Below are 15,376 nucleotides of genomic sequence, written 5' to 3' on the forward strand. Positions count from 1 at the left end.
AGAGTCTCTGTATAATGCGGTGTTTGTGAAAGATGACACGAAGTGGTTTCACGTCACGTTTAACTGGGAGAGGTAGTTGATAGGAAGGAATTATCGAGATAGAGCCTTACCAGCGTAACTTACAGGGAAGCACACAAACGAAGCAGAAACTGCTTCAGACTATTATTTGCGATTACTCTGCTTGCTTATGAAATACTTACGGCTAAAAAATCATGGCATAAACTTACCAGCCGAAGAAAGTATAATATATCTAATGAAGTAAAAAATGCTTGAGATGAGAGGTGTGGCTAACACGGGAAAGGAAAGGGGTGATATGCAAAACTTCCGAATTCCTGGGGCGAATTCTTATTCACGTCGCAGATGTATGTATCAAGCAATGCCGCTGCTCAGGCAGTAAGTTTGATAAAAGATATTTTCCCGCTTATACCCAAAAGAGCAACATAAAATCCGAATCCTGACATTGAATTCCTCTCAGGAAGACTTCATTCTGATTGACAGGTTGCTTTAAGCGGTATAACTAACGCAGTGTTGTTGTTCGCTAAATCAGGATGATGGCTTTGTAATAATAATGATTATTTTGGCATTATCACAAAATTAAAGGGTTCAGTAAATTCTGATACGCGCATTCCACGTTCCATAACCGGATTAACATCTATGAAGCATGTAGAAATATGCCTCATGCTTTCTCTGAAACATCTTGTTTTCGCAAAAATGTAGTAGCTTTCGAAAAGCTAGTTCAAATAAGAGAATACTATTGTAGAGTTATTCCAGTGAAAAGGCAAAATAAATCGGAAAATAATAAAAGTCTAACGAACTGTCGGTTTTGTCTTCACCTGTAACGCAGGAGCTGCATACTCACGTAATTTCACGCTTGTAACGCTGCTGGAAACAATGTAGATTCATTACTAAACAAATACTTGTTCTATCAGCCTGATACCGTCCCTCTAAATGAGAGAGCCTGTCAGATAGCACAGTTATAATACACAAAAAATTAATCCAAATAAATGAAAACACAAGGTGATTCGGCTGCCCCTACCGATAGGTTTTATGGAACCCGCAACATCTTCAAAAACCATCCGCGACGTTTTCATATTCTCTCCCTCTCTACGCACAAATTAAAAGTCATAGAGAAACAGTGAACAAGACCTTTTTTGTATGAAATTTATTGCAGTTAAATTTTGTACTGAAATACGTTTTCTCTGGCGGCCACGGTTTTCGCGCTATTCAGGAAATACGCATTTGAATGTCGCGTTTCTATGTTTTTCTTGAATAATTCGAAAACTACCGCCTCTAGCGAAAACGTATCCCGGTACAAAAACTATCTACATTAAATTTCCTACAAATAGGTGCTGTTCACTTTTTCGGTAGGACTAATAGCTTGCGAGAAAAAGAATGTGAAAGTTTTGCACGCGGTATTACAAACTGTAGTATTACACGGAAGTGAGGACGACAGGACTACAAGAGTTGAGGATTAAATTATGTTGATTTCGAGAAGAAACGTCTTCAGTAGAGGAGTAGTAAGATGTTGAAAATTAAATGAAAATCGCTGTGGCAATGCCGCATTGCTACAAGGTGTAGGCAGGTCTGATACTCCTATTGGTGATTTCGTCGTCGGATGGAGACATTAGCGTCCTTGGAAATGAAGTAAAAGAGATTAAGGTAACTACTCGACGACGAGGAGGTGATTAGTGATGGAGCACAAACTCAGTTAGGGGAAGGTGGTGGAAAAATCGACCGTTCCCTTCCAAAGGAACTATGCTGACATTCACCTAAGGAATTTTAGGCAAATCAGGAGAAAACCGAATCAGGATAGCCGTCCTCCCGAATGCAAGTACCGTGAGTTGCCACTAAGCCACCTCGATCGCTCTCTTCGAAAGGATTGGCTCCCCTTCCATCGCTTCAGTTTCCACAAGCATCTATAACAGACAACGGTAACGACGTTCCATAGCGCTTCTTAAGGCCTTTCACTAGAATGGCTACGCAGAGGAACGGAAACAGATCTTATCTCATTGGTCTTGTGACAAACTGCGTGCCTGAAAACCGAAAGGTTGCACGGTCGAATTCCGATCTGATCACGGAATATTTTAGCCTACCTTTAGCCTAGGTTTTACCTGTTAATGGTGTGAAGATCAGACAGAACGATACGCCGTTCGGATCCCACGTTAAACTGTACGCTGATATAAACCTTCCTGGCAGATTAAAACTGTGTGCCGGACCGAGACTCGAACTCAGGACCTTTGCCTTTCGCGGGCAAGTGCTCTACCATCTGAGTTACCCAAGCACGACTCAGCCTCCCTCCTCACAGCTTTACTTCTGTCAGTACCTCGTCTCCTACCTTCCAAACTTTGCAGAAGCTCTCCTGCGAACCTTGCAGAACTAGCACTCCTAAAAGAAAGGATATTGCGGAGACATGGCTTGGCCACAGCCGGGGGGATGTTTCCAGAATGAGATTTTCACTCTGCAGCGGAGTGTGCACTGATATGAAACTTCTCGGTCCGGCATACAGTTTTAATCTCCCACGAAGTTTCATATCAGCACACACTCCGCTGCAGAGTGAAAATCTCATTCTGGAAACATCCCCCAGGCTGTTGCTAAGCCATGTCTCCGCAATGTCGTTTCTTTTCAGGGGTGCTAGTTCTTCAAGGTTCGCAAGAGAGCTTCTGAAAAGTTTGGAAGGTAGGAGACGAGGTACTGGCAGACGTAAAGCTGTGAGGAGGAGGCGTGAGTCGTGCTTGGGTAGCTCAGATGGTAGAGCACCTGCCCGCGAAAGGCAAAGGTCCCGAGTTCGAGTCTCGGTCCGGTGCACAGTTTTAATCTGCCAGGAAGTTTCAAGATATTTCCATCTTGGTCTGTTACATGTTGTGAATTAAGTGCAACTTGTTAGTATACATTAGTCTCACTGTTACCAGTCACCGTTTTGTTTTTATTTATTTCCACGACGCGTTTCGAAGGTTTAAACCTCTATCATTGGGTGGATTTACATTAGTTAGTATTACATTTGTGTGTGTGTTGTGTTATGATTTTTGGAGGAACTTATGGCACTGCCTAGTGGAGAAACAAGACACTATTTCAGAATATGGTTTATTGTTACTTTTGACAAAAAATTAACATATCTAATGGTAAACATTAAGTAAGTTTCTCCACTAGGCAGTGCCACAAATTCCTCCAAAAATTGTAACACAACACACACACAAATGAAATACTAACTAATGTAAATCCACCAAATGATGGAGGTTTAAACCTTCGAATCGCCTCGTGGAAATAAATAAAAATAGAACGGTGACAGGTAACAGTGAATTTGTTGTTTCATTTAATGTCAGTAACAGTCACGGTGAAGCCTAACCTAAAAATGTTCGCATTTAAAAAATACTTTTTTTTTGCTGCCGTCCAGTCGGGGCTCAATCAGATTAATATTCACTACTACCGTCTGACGAAACTCCTACTCCTTTTTCCATCTGTCTTGTCATTCATCGATAGTTTCCCCACGAAAGCTATTGATGACCATAATTTATTTATTGTAAACAAAATTGTAGACGCTTTGACCATTGTTCTTCAACCAAAAACATGAATAAAGGAGATATAATTTACGTTATTGACTAATGCACCAGCATTCAGTTACTAATAATCAGGCGGGTGTTTAGCTGTTCTCATCCACCTAACGGGTGACACAGAAGTCTATTTCAGCAGACACGTTTACCTTGTAGCAGGCAGCAACATTCTTCGGTCTGAGCAGTGCACACGATACCGCTTCACTAACAGTTCTAGCCACGAAAATAAAGTAATAAAACGAACCTCTCGCTTCTGAGGAACGCATATTGTCTTTTATCTCTGATAGATTGCTTCTTGTCAGATAGAATGACGTTCACTAGGACAAGGAACTGAGATCGTGAAGTACGTCTCTAGAAAGGTGTACGTTACAATTGACTCGGAGAGCAAATAATGGCTTCACAAAATTGGCTGAAAATATCTATAACGAAATTAGACCACGTACCACTACCATATGGAGAACTCTATTAAATATCTGTGACTGCTCAGTGACCAAAAATTAATCTGAAAGGTGCGTATAAAGCATGTTCTTCACAAATGTTAGGCGCCTATCGACATACTCCGGACTATAAAAGAAATTTGTTGGCAGCTGAGCCTTCTTAGATCTCTGTTGCTTTACTGACCAATGTTACCGCCAGTAATTGTTGCCTGCAGTGGTTGTCACGGATCTGTCACGGACAGCTGAGAATTAACAGATGCCAATACCAAGCGCTGGGAGTGTATGGGTTGCAGTGCGCTCCACCTCTAATTCAAGATGCTGTTAGTGGAAGCACGTACTTTTCCAAATGGCACATGCTTTTACTACCTCTACACTAATTTTCTAAGCCGAGTAAAACAATCGCGAACCGACTGCTTTATATTTATCCATAAAATGAAACGTAGATGTTTCTGGATTACTAGGGCTCTTCATTCGTTAGTACAAGGGTACTTAGATATGCAAAGGATTTTAAGGAAGATTACCAGCTTATCTCATTAAAGTGTCTTCGTGTTTCATAACCACAATACGTATTATAAGTGAAGGTAATAACCTGATACCTTTTGACCAAGACATCCGCTTAAATAATAATATTTTGGCTTAGTTATTAAGACAGAATACCGAGGCAATCCATATCCTCAACAGTGGCACCTAAAGCAATGACTCTTGGTAGAATATTGTACACTACAAGTTCAGAATAGACTAGCTTATTCGAATTATAAGCTTATGATAGAAGACTGTCGGCTATAACTGGAACAGGCGAGAAGAGACAAAGGCAATAATTCATATCCAACACTTTCTCAGCCCTTAAATTTCATTCATACTCAGTCCCTAAAATTTATAGTCCTACTTGTTTCGCAATTTATGTTAAAACCAATCAAATTCTTCTGCAAGTAATAATAACTATTGTGTTGATGCTTGGTTCAGTCAGCCCATCTAACTGCCGGAATAGACGACAGCGAAGTACTAGGAAGCACTTTTACATCTACATCTACATCCATACTCCGCAAGCCACCTGACGGTGTGTGGCTGAGGGTACCCTGAGTACCTCTATCGGTTCTCCCTTCTATTCAAGTCTCGTATTGTACGTGGAACGAAGGATTGTCGGTATGCTTCTGTGTGGGCTCTAATCTCTCTGATTTTATCCTCATGGTCTCTTCGCGAGATATACGTAGGAGGGAGCAATATACTGCTTGACTCTTCGGTGAAGGTATGTTCTCGAAACTTTAACAAAAGCCCGTACCGAGCTACTAAGCGTCTCTCCTGCAGAGTCTTCCACTGAAGTTTATCTATCATCTCCGTAACGCTTTCGCGATTACTAAATGATCCTGTAACGAAGCGCGCCGCTCTCCGTTGGATCTTCTCTATCTCTTCTATCAACCCTATCTGGTGCGGATCCCACACTTCTGAGCAGTATTCAAGCAGTGGGCGAACAAGCGTACTGTAACCTACTTGCTTTGTTGTCGGATTGCATTTCCTTAGGATTCTTCCAATGAATGTCAGTCCGTCATCTGCTTTACCGACGATCAACTTTATATGATCATTCCATTTTAAATCACTCCTAATGCGTACTCTCAGATAATTTATGGAATTAACTGCTTCCAGTTGCTGACCTGCTATTTTGTAGCTAAATGATAAGGGACCTATCTTTCTATGTATTCGCATCACATTACACTTGTCTACATTGAGATTCAATTGCCATTCCGTGCACCATGCGTGAATTCGCTGCAGATCCTCCTGCATTTCAGTACAATTTTCCATTGTTGCAAGCTCTCGATACACCACAGCATCATCTGCAAAAAGCCTCAGTGAACTTCCGATGTCATCCACCAGGTCATTTATGTATATTGTGAATAGCAACGGTCCTATGACACTCCCCTGCGGCACACCTGAAATCACTCTTCCTTCGGAAGACTTCTCTCCATTGAGAATGACATGCTGCGTTCTGTTATCTAGGAACTCCTCAATCCAATCACACAATTGATCTGATAGTCCGTATGCTCTTACTTTGTTCATTAAACGACTGTGGGGAACTGTGTCAAACGCCTTGCGGAAGTCAAGAAACACGGCATCTACCTGTGAACCCATGTCTAAGGCCCTCTGAGTCTCGTGGACGAATAGCACGAGCTGGGTTTCACACGACCGTCTTTTTCGAAACCCATGCTGATTCCTACAGAGTAGATTTCTAGTCTCCAGAAAAGACATTATACTCGAACATAATACGTGTTCCAAAATTCTACAACTGACTGACTTCGTTTTTTTTTTGGTTTTTTTTTTTTGTTTTCGTTTTTGTTTTTTCCTCTCGTGAAGTTACTCAACTTTCCGTAGAATTTCAACTAGTATGTAGTATTATTTTATGAAGAAGCTATGATTATGTGCGTAATACTGGAACGGAGGAATACTCATCCCTGGTTACGAAAAAATCCTAACAACATCCTACCATTTGTCAATCTATAGTTGATGGAATCTGTCAGTACAGCTTTCATTTCGAAATGCTGAGGGTGCCTTGACGATATTTGTCATCTTCTTTCCTTTTCCTTTAGCGTTTAATACAGTTCCATAGGAGCGGCATTGGAGTCGATACAGTGACTGTTTCTAAAACCAATAGAAGAATGTGAGCTAATGTGAATTTTCACCAAACCGTGATTATTGATCGAATCTTCCCGCTTACATACGTCGAATCTACATATTATAAGATAGCATTACAAATATTTACAAGTAAAAGAAATGGCCAGGTCTCGCGGTCTGAGTTCCCTACAAACGTAATTATTTATATAGACAGTTCCTTCATCCCGGGAATCGAGAATCTTTTGCATGTTATCTATATTGATACTAGCAAGATATCGGTCCTGGGAATTCTAAGACTTTCGAGAATGTTTTCATTTTAGGTTTGAAGTCGGATATCAAATCACAAAATAAATCTCTTTTTTGTGTTATGTAATTACAAATTAACGATTTTCCTGATTTTTTCCTTTACATTAATTGTGAAAGCTTACTTCTTACAAATTTCATGATGCTAGGTCAACGGGAAGTACCCTACAGGTTTTTATGAGTGAGTTTGTGAATATCAACAGATGTAACACAAACGCCGTATATTTTGATTGTATTGACTTAGAAGCTCAAGTATTTTGCATCCCAAGGAATCATACAGCTTAGTATGTGACATGAATTTCAACTTGATACATCAACCCGTTCCTGAGAAAAAGGGGTCGTAACAGTTGGAAGGTCAGAAAGGCAAAAGGCCAAAAAAATTTCGTGTGATATAATTACAGATTAACAATTCCTGATTTTCTGCCTTTAGTTGTACTGTGAAAAGCTGCTACTTGCCATATTTCATGATTCCTGGTCAACAGGAAGTGTCCTATAGGTTTTGATGAGTAAGTTTTCGAGTATCAAAATGTATGATGTAAATGGCCGTAGTTTTTTTGCATTTACTTAGAAGCTTCCATGCATTACACCAGTGGCCTTTTAGCAGTGGCAACACCGGTTCCTGTCAGATCACCGAAGTTAAGCACAGTCGGGCTGTGCCAGCACTTGGATGGGTGACCATCCGGTCTGCCCATCGCTGTTGCCAAGCGGGATGTACTCAGCCCTTGTGAGGCAAACTGATGAGCTACTTCATTGAAAAGTTGCGGCTCTGGTCTCGTAAACTGACATGCGACCGGGAGAGTGGTGTGCTGACCATATGCCCCTCCGTATCCGAATGCAGCGATGACTGTGGGCTGAGGATGACACGGCGGCCGGTCGGTACCGTTGTACCTACATGACCTGTTCAGGCGGAGTTTAGTTTAGTTGCATTTTTACACCATAAGGGACTGTAGATCTTACTATGTGACATAAATTTGAACTTGATATCTTTGCTTGTTCCTGAGAAAAGGTGTTTCATAACAGTAGCATTCTGTCAAAGACAGCAAAGGACTTGGAAGAGCAGTTGAACGGAATGGACAGTGTCTTGAAAGGAGGATATAAGATGAACATCAACAAAAGCAAAACGAGGATAATGGAATGTAGTCGAATTACGTCGGGCGATGCTGAGAGAATTAGATTAGGAAATGAGACACTTAAAGTAGTAAATGAGTTTTGCTATTTGGAGAGCAAAATAACTGATGATGGTCGAAGTAGAGAGGACATAAAATGTAGACTGGCAATGGCAAGGAAAGCGTTTCTGAAGAAGAAAAATTTGTTAACATCGAGTATAGATTTGTGTCAGGAAGTCGTTTCTGAAAGTATTTGTGTAGAGTGTAGCCATGTATGGAAGTGTAACATGGACGATAAATAGTTTGGACAAGAAGAGAATAGAAGCTTTCGAAATGTGGTGCTACAGAAGAATGCTGAAGATTAGATGGGTAGATCACATAACTAATGAGGAGATACTGAATAGAATTGTGGAGAAGAGGAGTTTGTGGCACAACTTGACGAGAAGAAGGGACCGGTTGGTAGGACATGTTCTGAGGCATCAAGGGATCACATATTGGAGGGCAGCGTGGAGGGTAAAAATCGTAGAGGGAGACCAAGAGATGAAACACTAAGCAGATTCAGAAGGATGTAGGTTGCAGAAGGTACTGGGAGATGAAGAAACGTGGATAGGATAGGTTAGCATGGAGAGCTGCATCAAACCAGTCTCAAGACTGAAGATCACAACAACAATAACAACAGTCGCACAGACAGACGAACAACAAAGTGATCCTAGAATGGTTCCGTTTTCACCGAGTGATGTACGGAAACCTAAAAATGTAAATAAGACCTATAAGTATTCCTCTGAAGCCTTACACAGTACGTCCGCATCCGTAGCTCGGTGGTCAACATGTCGAGCTGCTATTCTGAGGACCTGGATTTGATTCCCGGCACTGGCAGAGAGTTTTCCTTGGTTGGAGTCCTGGAATGAGTTGTACTCAGTCTTGTGATGCCAATTAAGGAGCTACTTGAGTGAGAAGTAGCGACCCCAGGGTCAAGAAAGCTGACGATGGCCGGGAGAGCGGTCTCCTGACCCCATGCCACACCATATCGCCATTGGCGCAGGATGACACGGCGCTCGGTCGGTCCCGTTTGGCCTGTGTGTGTTAGAACGCAGAGCTTTGCTTAACTGCTTACACAGTGGCGCTTTGTCTAGCCTGGCTTAATCTTTGAGACAGGCATATGACTACGGGCAGGATCAACCAGGGAGCTGCGTCAACTACAGCCGAACAGCCGGCCGCCCGGGAACGGTCTATAGTAGTCAGTGCGGACTACCACACCCAGAAAGTGAACGGCAACCCTCTTTCAGCCGAAGTAACGCCAACGGTATAGCATTTCCTTTAAGAGCACACACTTTGCTGTTCTTGGACTGAACTGTCAACTGTTTTATCCACGTTATAAATGTGATGAGCACAATGACTTTGTTTTTCTTGCACTGCTTCAAAGAGATCAGAAAACTCGTCTATGCTGATATTGTTAGAAACTTATCTTCTGCCATCGAGGTAGGCTTCCTAAGACAGATATTAGAGTGCTGCCATCTCTGTCTTTGATAAAACGATGCGGTATTTCGTTCAGCGCAGCTAACTGGAATGCTAATATTCATAGATCGTTCACTATAACTCTATAAAATCGCATTCCCATTTCAAAATCATAATCAAGGATTTCTTGTTCTTCCTTGGACACACTCCACAAATTTCCCAAACTTTTTGACACCTACTTCATTTACGTTTGTTCCTATAAGCACTCCGTCTTCAGGCCACAAGCGGCCCATCGGGATCATCCGACCGCCATGTCATCCTCAGCTAAGGATGCGGATAGGAGGGGCATGTGGTCAGCACACCGCTTTCCCGGTCGTTACGAGGGTTTTCTTTGACCGGAGCCGCTACTATTCGGTCGAGTAGCTCCTCAATTGGCATCACGTGGCTGAGTGCACCCGGAAAAATGGCAACAGCGCATGGCGGCGAGGATGGTCACCCATCCAAGTGCCGGCCTCGCCCGAGAATGCTTAACTTCGGTGATCTGACGGGAACCAGTGTATCCACTGCGGCAAGGCCGTTGCCTTTTGTACCTATAGCTCTTCTTTAATTAATTATTTAGAAATAGTGACGAAGAGATAGAATGACGAATGATAGATCTGTATATAAAATGATTTAGAAGTAAATATGAAATATTGTGTGTGGGAGTAACTAAGATTTATGGGATTACCACGTTGGCCACTTTTCGCGACGAATAGTGTGGCCACTTTCCCGGATCGGACGCCATGTCGGCGTTAGTAGTGCACAGATGAAACTGTTGTTGTTGTTGTCTTCAGTCCTGAGACTGGTTTGATGCAGCTCTCCATGCTACTCTATCCTGTGCAAGCTGCTTCATCTCCCAGTACCTACTGCAACCTACATCCTTCTGAATCTGCTTAGTGTATTCATCTCTCGGTCTCCCTCTACGATTTTTACCCTCCACGCTGACCTCCAACGCTAAATTTGTGATCCCTTGATGCCTCAAAACATGTCCTACCAACCTATCCCTTCTTCTAGTCAAGTTGTGCCACAAACTTCTCTTCTCCCCAATCCTATTCAACACCTCCTCATTAGTTACGTGATCTATCCACCTTATCTTCAGTATTCTTCTGTAGCACCACATTTCGAAAGCTTCTATTCTCTTCTTGTCCAAACTAGTTATCGTCCATGTTTCACTTCCATACATGGCTACACTCCAAACAAACACTTTCAGAAACGACTTCCTGATACATAAATCTATATTCGATGTAAACAAATTTCTCTTCTTCAGAAACGCCTTCCTTGCCATTGCCAGTCTACATTTTATATCCTCTCTACTTCGACCATCATCAGTTATTTTACTTCCTAAATAGCAAAACTCCTTTACTACTTTAAGTGTCTCATTTCCTAATCTAATTCCCTCAGCATCAGCCGATTTAATTTGACTACATTCCATTATCCTCGTTTTGCTTTTGTTGATGTTCATCTTATATCCTCCTTTCAAGACACTGTCCATTCCGTTCAACTGCTCTTCCAAGTCCTTTGCCGTCTCTGACAGAATTACAATGTCATCGGCGAACCTCAAAGTTTTTACTTCGTCTCCATGAATTTTAATACCTACTCCAAATTTTTCTTTTGTTTCCTTTACTGCTTGCTCAATATACAGATTGAATAACATCGGGGAGAGGCTACAACCCTGTCTCACTCCTTTCCCAACCACTGCTTCCCTTTCATGCCCCTCGACTTTTATGACGGCCATCTGGTTTCTGTACAAATTGTAAATAGCCTTTCGCTCCCTGTATTTTACCCCTGCCACCTTTAGAATTTGAAAAAGAGTATTCCAGTCAACATTGTCAAAAGCTTTCTCTAAGTCTACAAATGCAAGAAACGTAGGTTTGCCTTTTCTTAATCTTTCTTCTAAGGTAAGTCGTAAGGTCAGTATTGCCTCACGTGTTCCAACATTTCGACGGAATCCAAACTGATCCTCCCCGAGGTCCGCATCTACCAGTTTTTCCATTCGTCTGTAAAGAATTCGCGTTAGTATTTTGCAGCTGTGACTTATTAAACTGATAATTCGGTAATTTTCACATCTGTCTGCACCTGCTTTCTTTGGGATTGGAATTATTATATTCTTCTTGAAGTCTGAGGGTTTTTCGCCTGTCTCATACATCTTGCTCACCAGCTGGTAGAGTTTTGTCATGACTGGCTCTCCCAAGGCCGTCAGTAGTTCCAATGGAATGTTGTCTACTCCGGGGGCCTTGTTTCGACTCAGGTCTTTCAGTGCTCTGTCAAACTCTTCACGCAGTATCGTATCTCCCATTTCGTCTTCATCTACATCCTCTTCCATTTCCATAATATTGTCCTCAAGTACATCACCCTTGTATAAACCTTCTATATACTCCTTCCACCTTTCTGCCTTCCCTTCTTTGCTTAGAACTGGGTTGCCATCTGAGCTCTTGATATTCATACACTTGGTTCTCTTCTCTCCGAAGGTCTCTTTAATTTTCCTGTAGGCAGTATCTATCTTACCCCTAGTGAGATAAGTTTCTACATCCTTACATTTGTCCTCTAGCCATCCCTGTTTAGCCATTTTGCACTTCCTGTCGATCTCATTTTTGAGACGTTTGTATTCCTTTTTGCCTGCTTCATTTACTGCATTTTTATATTTTCTCCTTTCATCAATTAAATTCAATATTTCTTCTGTTACCCAAGGATTTCTAGCAGCCCTCGTCTTTTTACCTACTTTATCCTCTGCTGCCTTCACTACTTCATCCCTCAGAGCTACCCATTCTTCTTCTACTGTATTTCTTTCCCCTATTCCTGTCAATTGTCCCCTTATGCTTTCCCTGAAACTCTGTACAACCTCTGGTTCTTTCAGTTTATCTAGGTCCCATCTCCTTAATTTCCCACATTTTTGCAGTTTCTTCAGCTTTAATCTACAGGTCATAACCAATAGATTGTGGTCCGAGTCCACATCTGCCCCTGGAAATGTCTTACAACTTAAAACCTGGTTCCTAAATCTCTGTCTTACCATTATATAATCTATTTGATACCTTTTAGTATCTCCAGGGTTCTTCCACGTATACAACCTTCTTTCATGATTCTTAAACCAAGTGTTAGCTATGATTAAGTTGTGCTCTGTGCAAAATTCTACTAGGCGGCTTCCTCTTTCATTTCTTACCCCCAATCCATATTCACCTACTATGTTTCCTTCTCTCCCTTTCCCTAAACTCGAATTCCAGTCACCCATGACTATTAAATTTTCGTCTCCCTTCACTATCTGAACAATTTCTTTTATTTCATCGTACATTTCTTCAATTTCTTCATCATCTGCAGAGCTAGTTGGCATATAAACTTGTACTACTGTAGTAGGTGTGGGCTTCGTATCTATCTTGACCACAATAATGCGTTCACTATGCTGTTTGTAGTAGCTTACCCGCATTCCTATTTTCCTATTCATTAGTAAACCTACTCCTGCATTACCCCTATTTGATTTTGTGTTTATAACCCTGTAGTCACCTGACCAGAAGTCTTGTTCCTCCTGCCACCGAACTTCACTAATCCCCACTATATCTAACTTTAACCTATCCATTTCCCTTTTTAAATTTTCTAACCTACCTGCCCGATTAAGGGATCTGACATTCCACGCTCCGATCCGTAGAACGCCAGTTTTCTTCCTCCTGATAACGACATCCTCCTGAGTAGTCCCCGCCCGGAGATCCGAATGGGGGACTATTTTACCTCCGGAATATTTTACCCAAGAGGATGCCATCATCATTTAATCATACAGTAAAGCTGCATGTCCTCGGGAAAAATTACGGCTGTAGTTTCCCCTTGCTTTCAGCCGTTCGCAGTACCAGCACAGCAAGGCCGTTTGATACCGAAATAAATAACTAGCAACTACCTAAGCAGGCCAATAGACATTGTTTAAACCTCGGTGTTATATGAAGGTATTACTCTGCGTTTAAGTGAGTTAAACAAGAATAATATCGACACCTTGCATGAGACGCCTGAAAGATTTTACTAAAAACTAAAAGAACACGCTTCCTCTGTCTCACTCACTGAGAACAAACATGGTGTATATTAAAACCAGTTTGAGCACTCCCAACAGGCAGCAGCACTGTCCAGGGTAAGAAACATGCAATGACCACTGTCACTCACCTTCCCCTACTTACGGAATTGACGGCATTTCATGGTAGAACCCATTTCATCAGAAGACTGAAATTTGAAGGACACCAGCGATTAATAAATCAGCATCCCTGAATTAGAACTGAACTCGTCCCATACCAAGTACATGTTTAACATTTTACTGCTGCTAAATGCAGTCCATTATCCAAAAACTAAGAGAGAAAAGGAGGTCACTGGCAATTTAAAATTTCAGGTCTTTTCCGCTATAGACATCTTCAAACAGAAGAGTTCATTTTTATAACTATCGACCTCTTTTTTTCCAGGACCTCGACCAGTAACGAACTCAGCGAAATGGTTGCTCGGGTGCTCCTTTTGGCGTTTATGCTGTTTGCCGTGGCCCAAGCAATTTCTCTCTACGATAACGTTTACGAAGAAGAACCAATCTCTGGTAAGTATATTTTACATTACCTATGATTCTCTTGTTTCCACTGCTGTATTTACTGCACGAGTAAGTGAAGCACGTGGACGTGTCTCTGTGCGAGCAAATTCTCGATTTGTATGTATGATATATATATATATATATATATATATATATATATATATATATATATATATATATATATATATATACTCCTGGAAATGGAAAAAAGAACACATTGACACCGGTGTGTCAGACCCACCATACTTGCTCCGGACACTGCGAGAGGGCTGTACAAGCAATGATCACACGCACGGCACAGCGGACACACCAGGAACTGCGGTGTTGGCCGTCGAATGGCGCTAGCTGCGCAGCATTTGTGCACCGCCGCCGTCAGTGTCAGCCAGTTTGCCGTGGCATACGGAGCTCCATCGCAGTCTTTAACACTGGTAGCATGCCGCGACAGCGTGGACGTGAACCGTATGTGCAGTTGACGGACTTTGAGCGAGGGCGTATAGTGGGCATGCGGGAGGTCGGGTGGACGTACCGCCGAATTGCTCAACACGTGGGGCGTGAGGTCTCCACAGTACATCGATGTTATCGCCAGTGGTCAGCGGAAGGTGCACGTGCCCGTCGACCTGGGACTGGACCGCAACGACGCACGGATGGACGCCAAGACCGTTGGATCCTACGCAGTGCCGTAGGGGACCGCACCGCCACTTCCCAGCAAATTAGGGACACTGTTGCTCCTGGGGTATCGGCGAGGACCATTCGCAACCGTCTCCATGAAGCTGGGCTACGGTCCCGCACACCGTTAGGCCGTCTTCCGCTCACGCCCCAACATCGTGCAGCCCGCCTCCAGTGGTGTCGCGACAGGCGTGAATGGAGGGACGAATGGAGACGTGTCGTCTTCAGCGACGAGAGTCGCTTCTGCCTTGGTGCCAATGATGGTCGTATGCGTGTTTGGCGCTGTGCAGGTGAGCGCCACAATCAGGACTGCATACGACCGAGGCACACAGGGCCAACACCCGGCATCATGGTGTGGGGAGCGATCTCCTACACTGGCCGTACACCTCTGGTGATCGTCGAGGGGACACTGAATAGTGCACGGTACATCCAAACCGTCATCGAACCCATCGTTCTACCATTCCTAGACCGGCAAGGGAACTTGCTGTTCCAACAGGACAATGCACGTCCGCATGTATCCCGTGCCACCCAACGTGCTCTAGAAGGTGTAAGTCAACTACCCTGGCCAGCAAGATCTCCGGATCTGTCCCCCATTGAGCATGTTTGGGACTGGATGAAGCGTCGTCTCACGCAGTCTGCACGTCCAGCACGAACGCTGGTCCAACTGAGGCGCCA

The 15,376-nt window shown here is 42.9% G+C and overlaps 1 protein-coding gene and 1 pseudogene across 2 annotated transcripts in view; one reads left to right on the forward strand and one right to left on the reverse strand.

The window, feature by feature from the left end:
* Positions 1 to 15,376, forward strand: part of LOC126299556 (uncharacterized) — a 132,421-nt gene that overhangs the window by 15,198 nt on the left and 101,847 nt on the right. For both annotated transcript variants that reach the window (XR_007552826.1, XM_049991551.1), the window contains exon 2: positions 13,920 to 14,044. Coding sequence is in view for 1 of the 2 variants with exons in the window: in XM_049991551.1 (XP_049847508.1) it covers positions 13,948 to 14,044 (97 nt within the window). In the remaining variant the exon portion in view is untranslated. The remainder of the gene's footprint in view (positions 1 to 13,919; positions 14,045 to 15,376) is intronic.
* On the reverse strand, positions 9,918 to 10,035 carry LOC126300133 (5S ribosomal RNA; annotated as a pseudogene).

This window comes from Schistocerca gregaria, chromosome X (assembly GCF_023897955.1).
Source record: "Schistocerca gregaria isolate iqSchGreg1 chromosome X, iqSchGreg1.2, whole genome shotgun sequence".
NCBI lineage: Eukaryota > Metazoa > Arthropoda > Insecta > Orthoptera > Acrididae > Schistocerca > Schistocerca gregaria.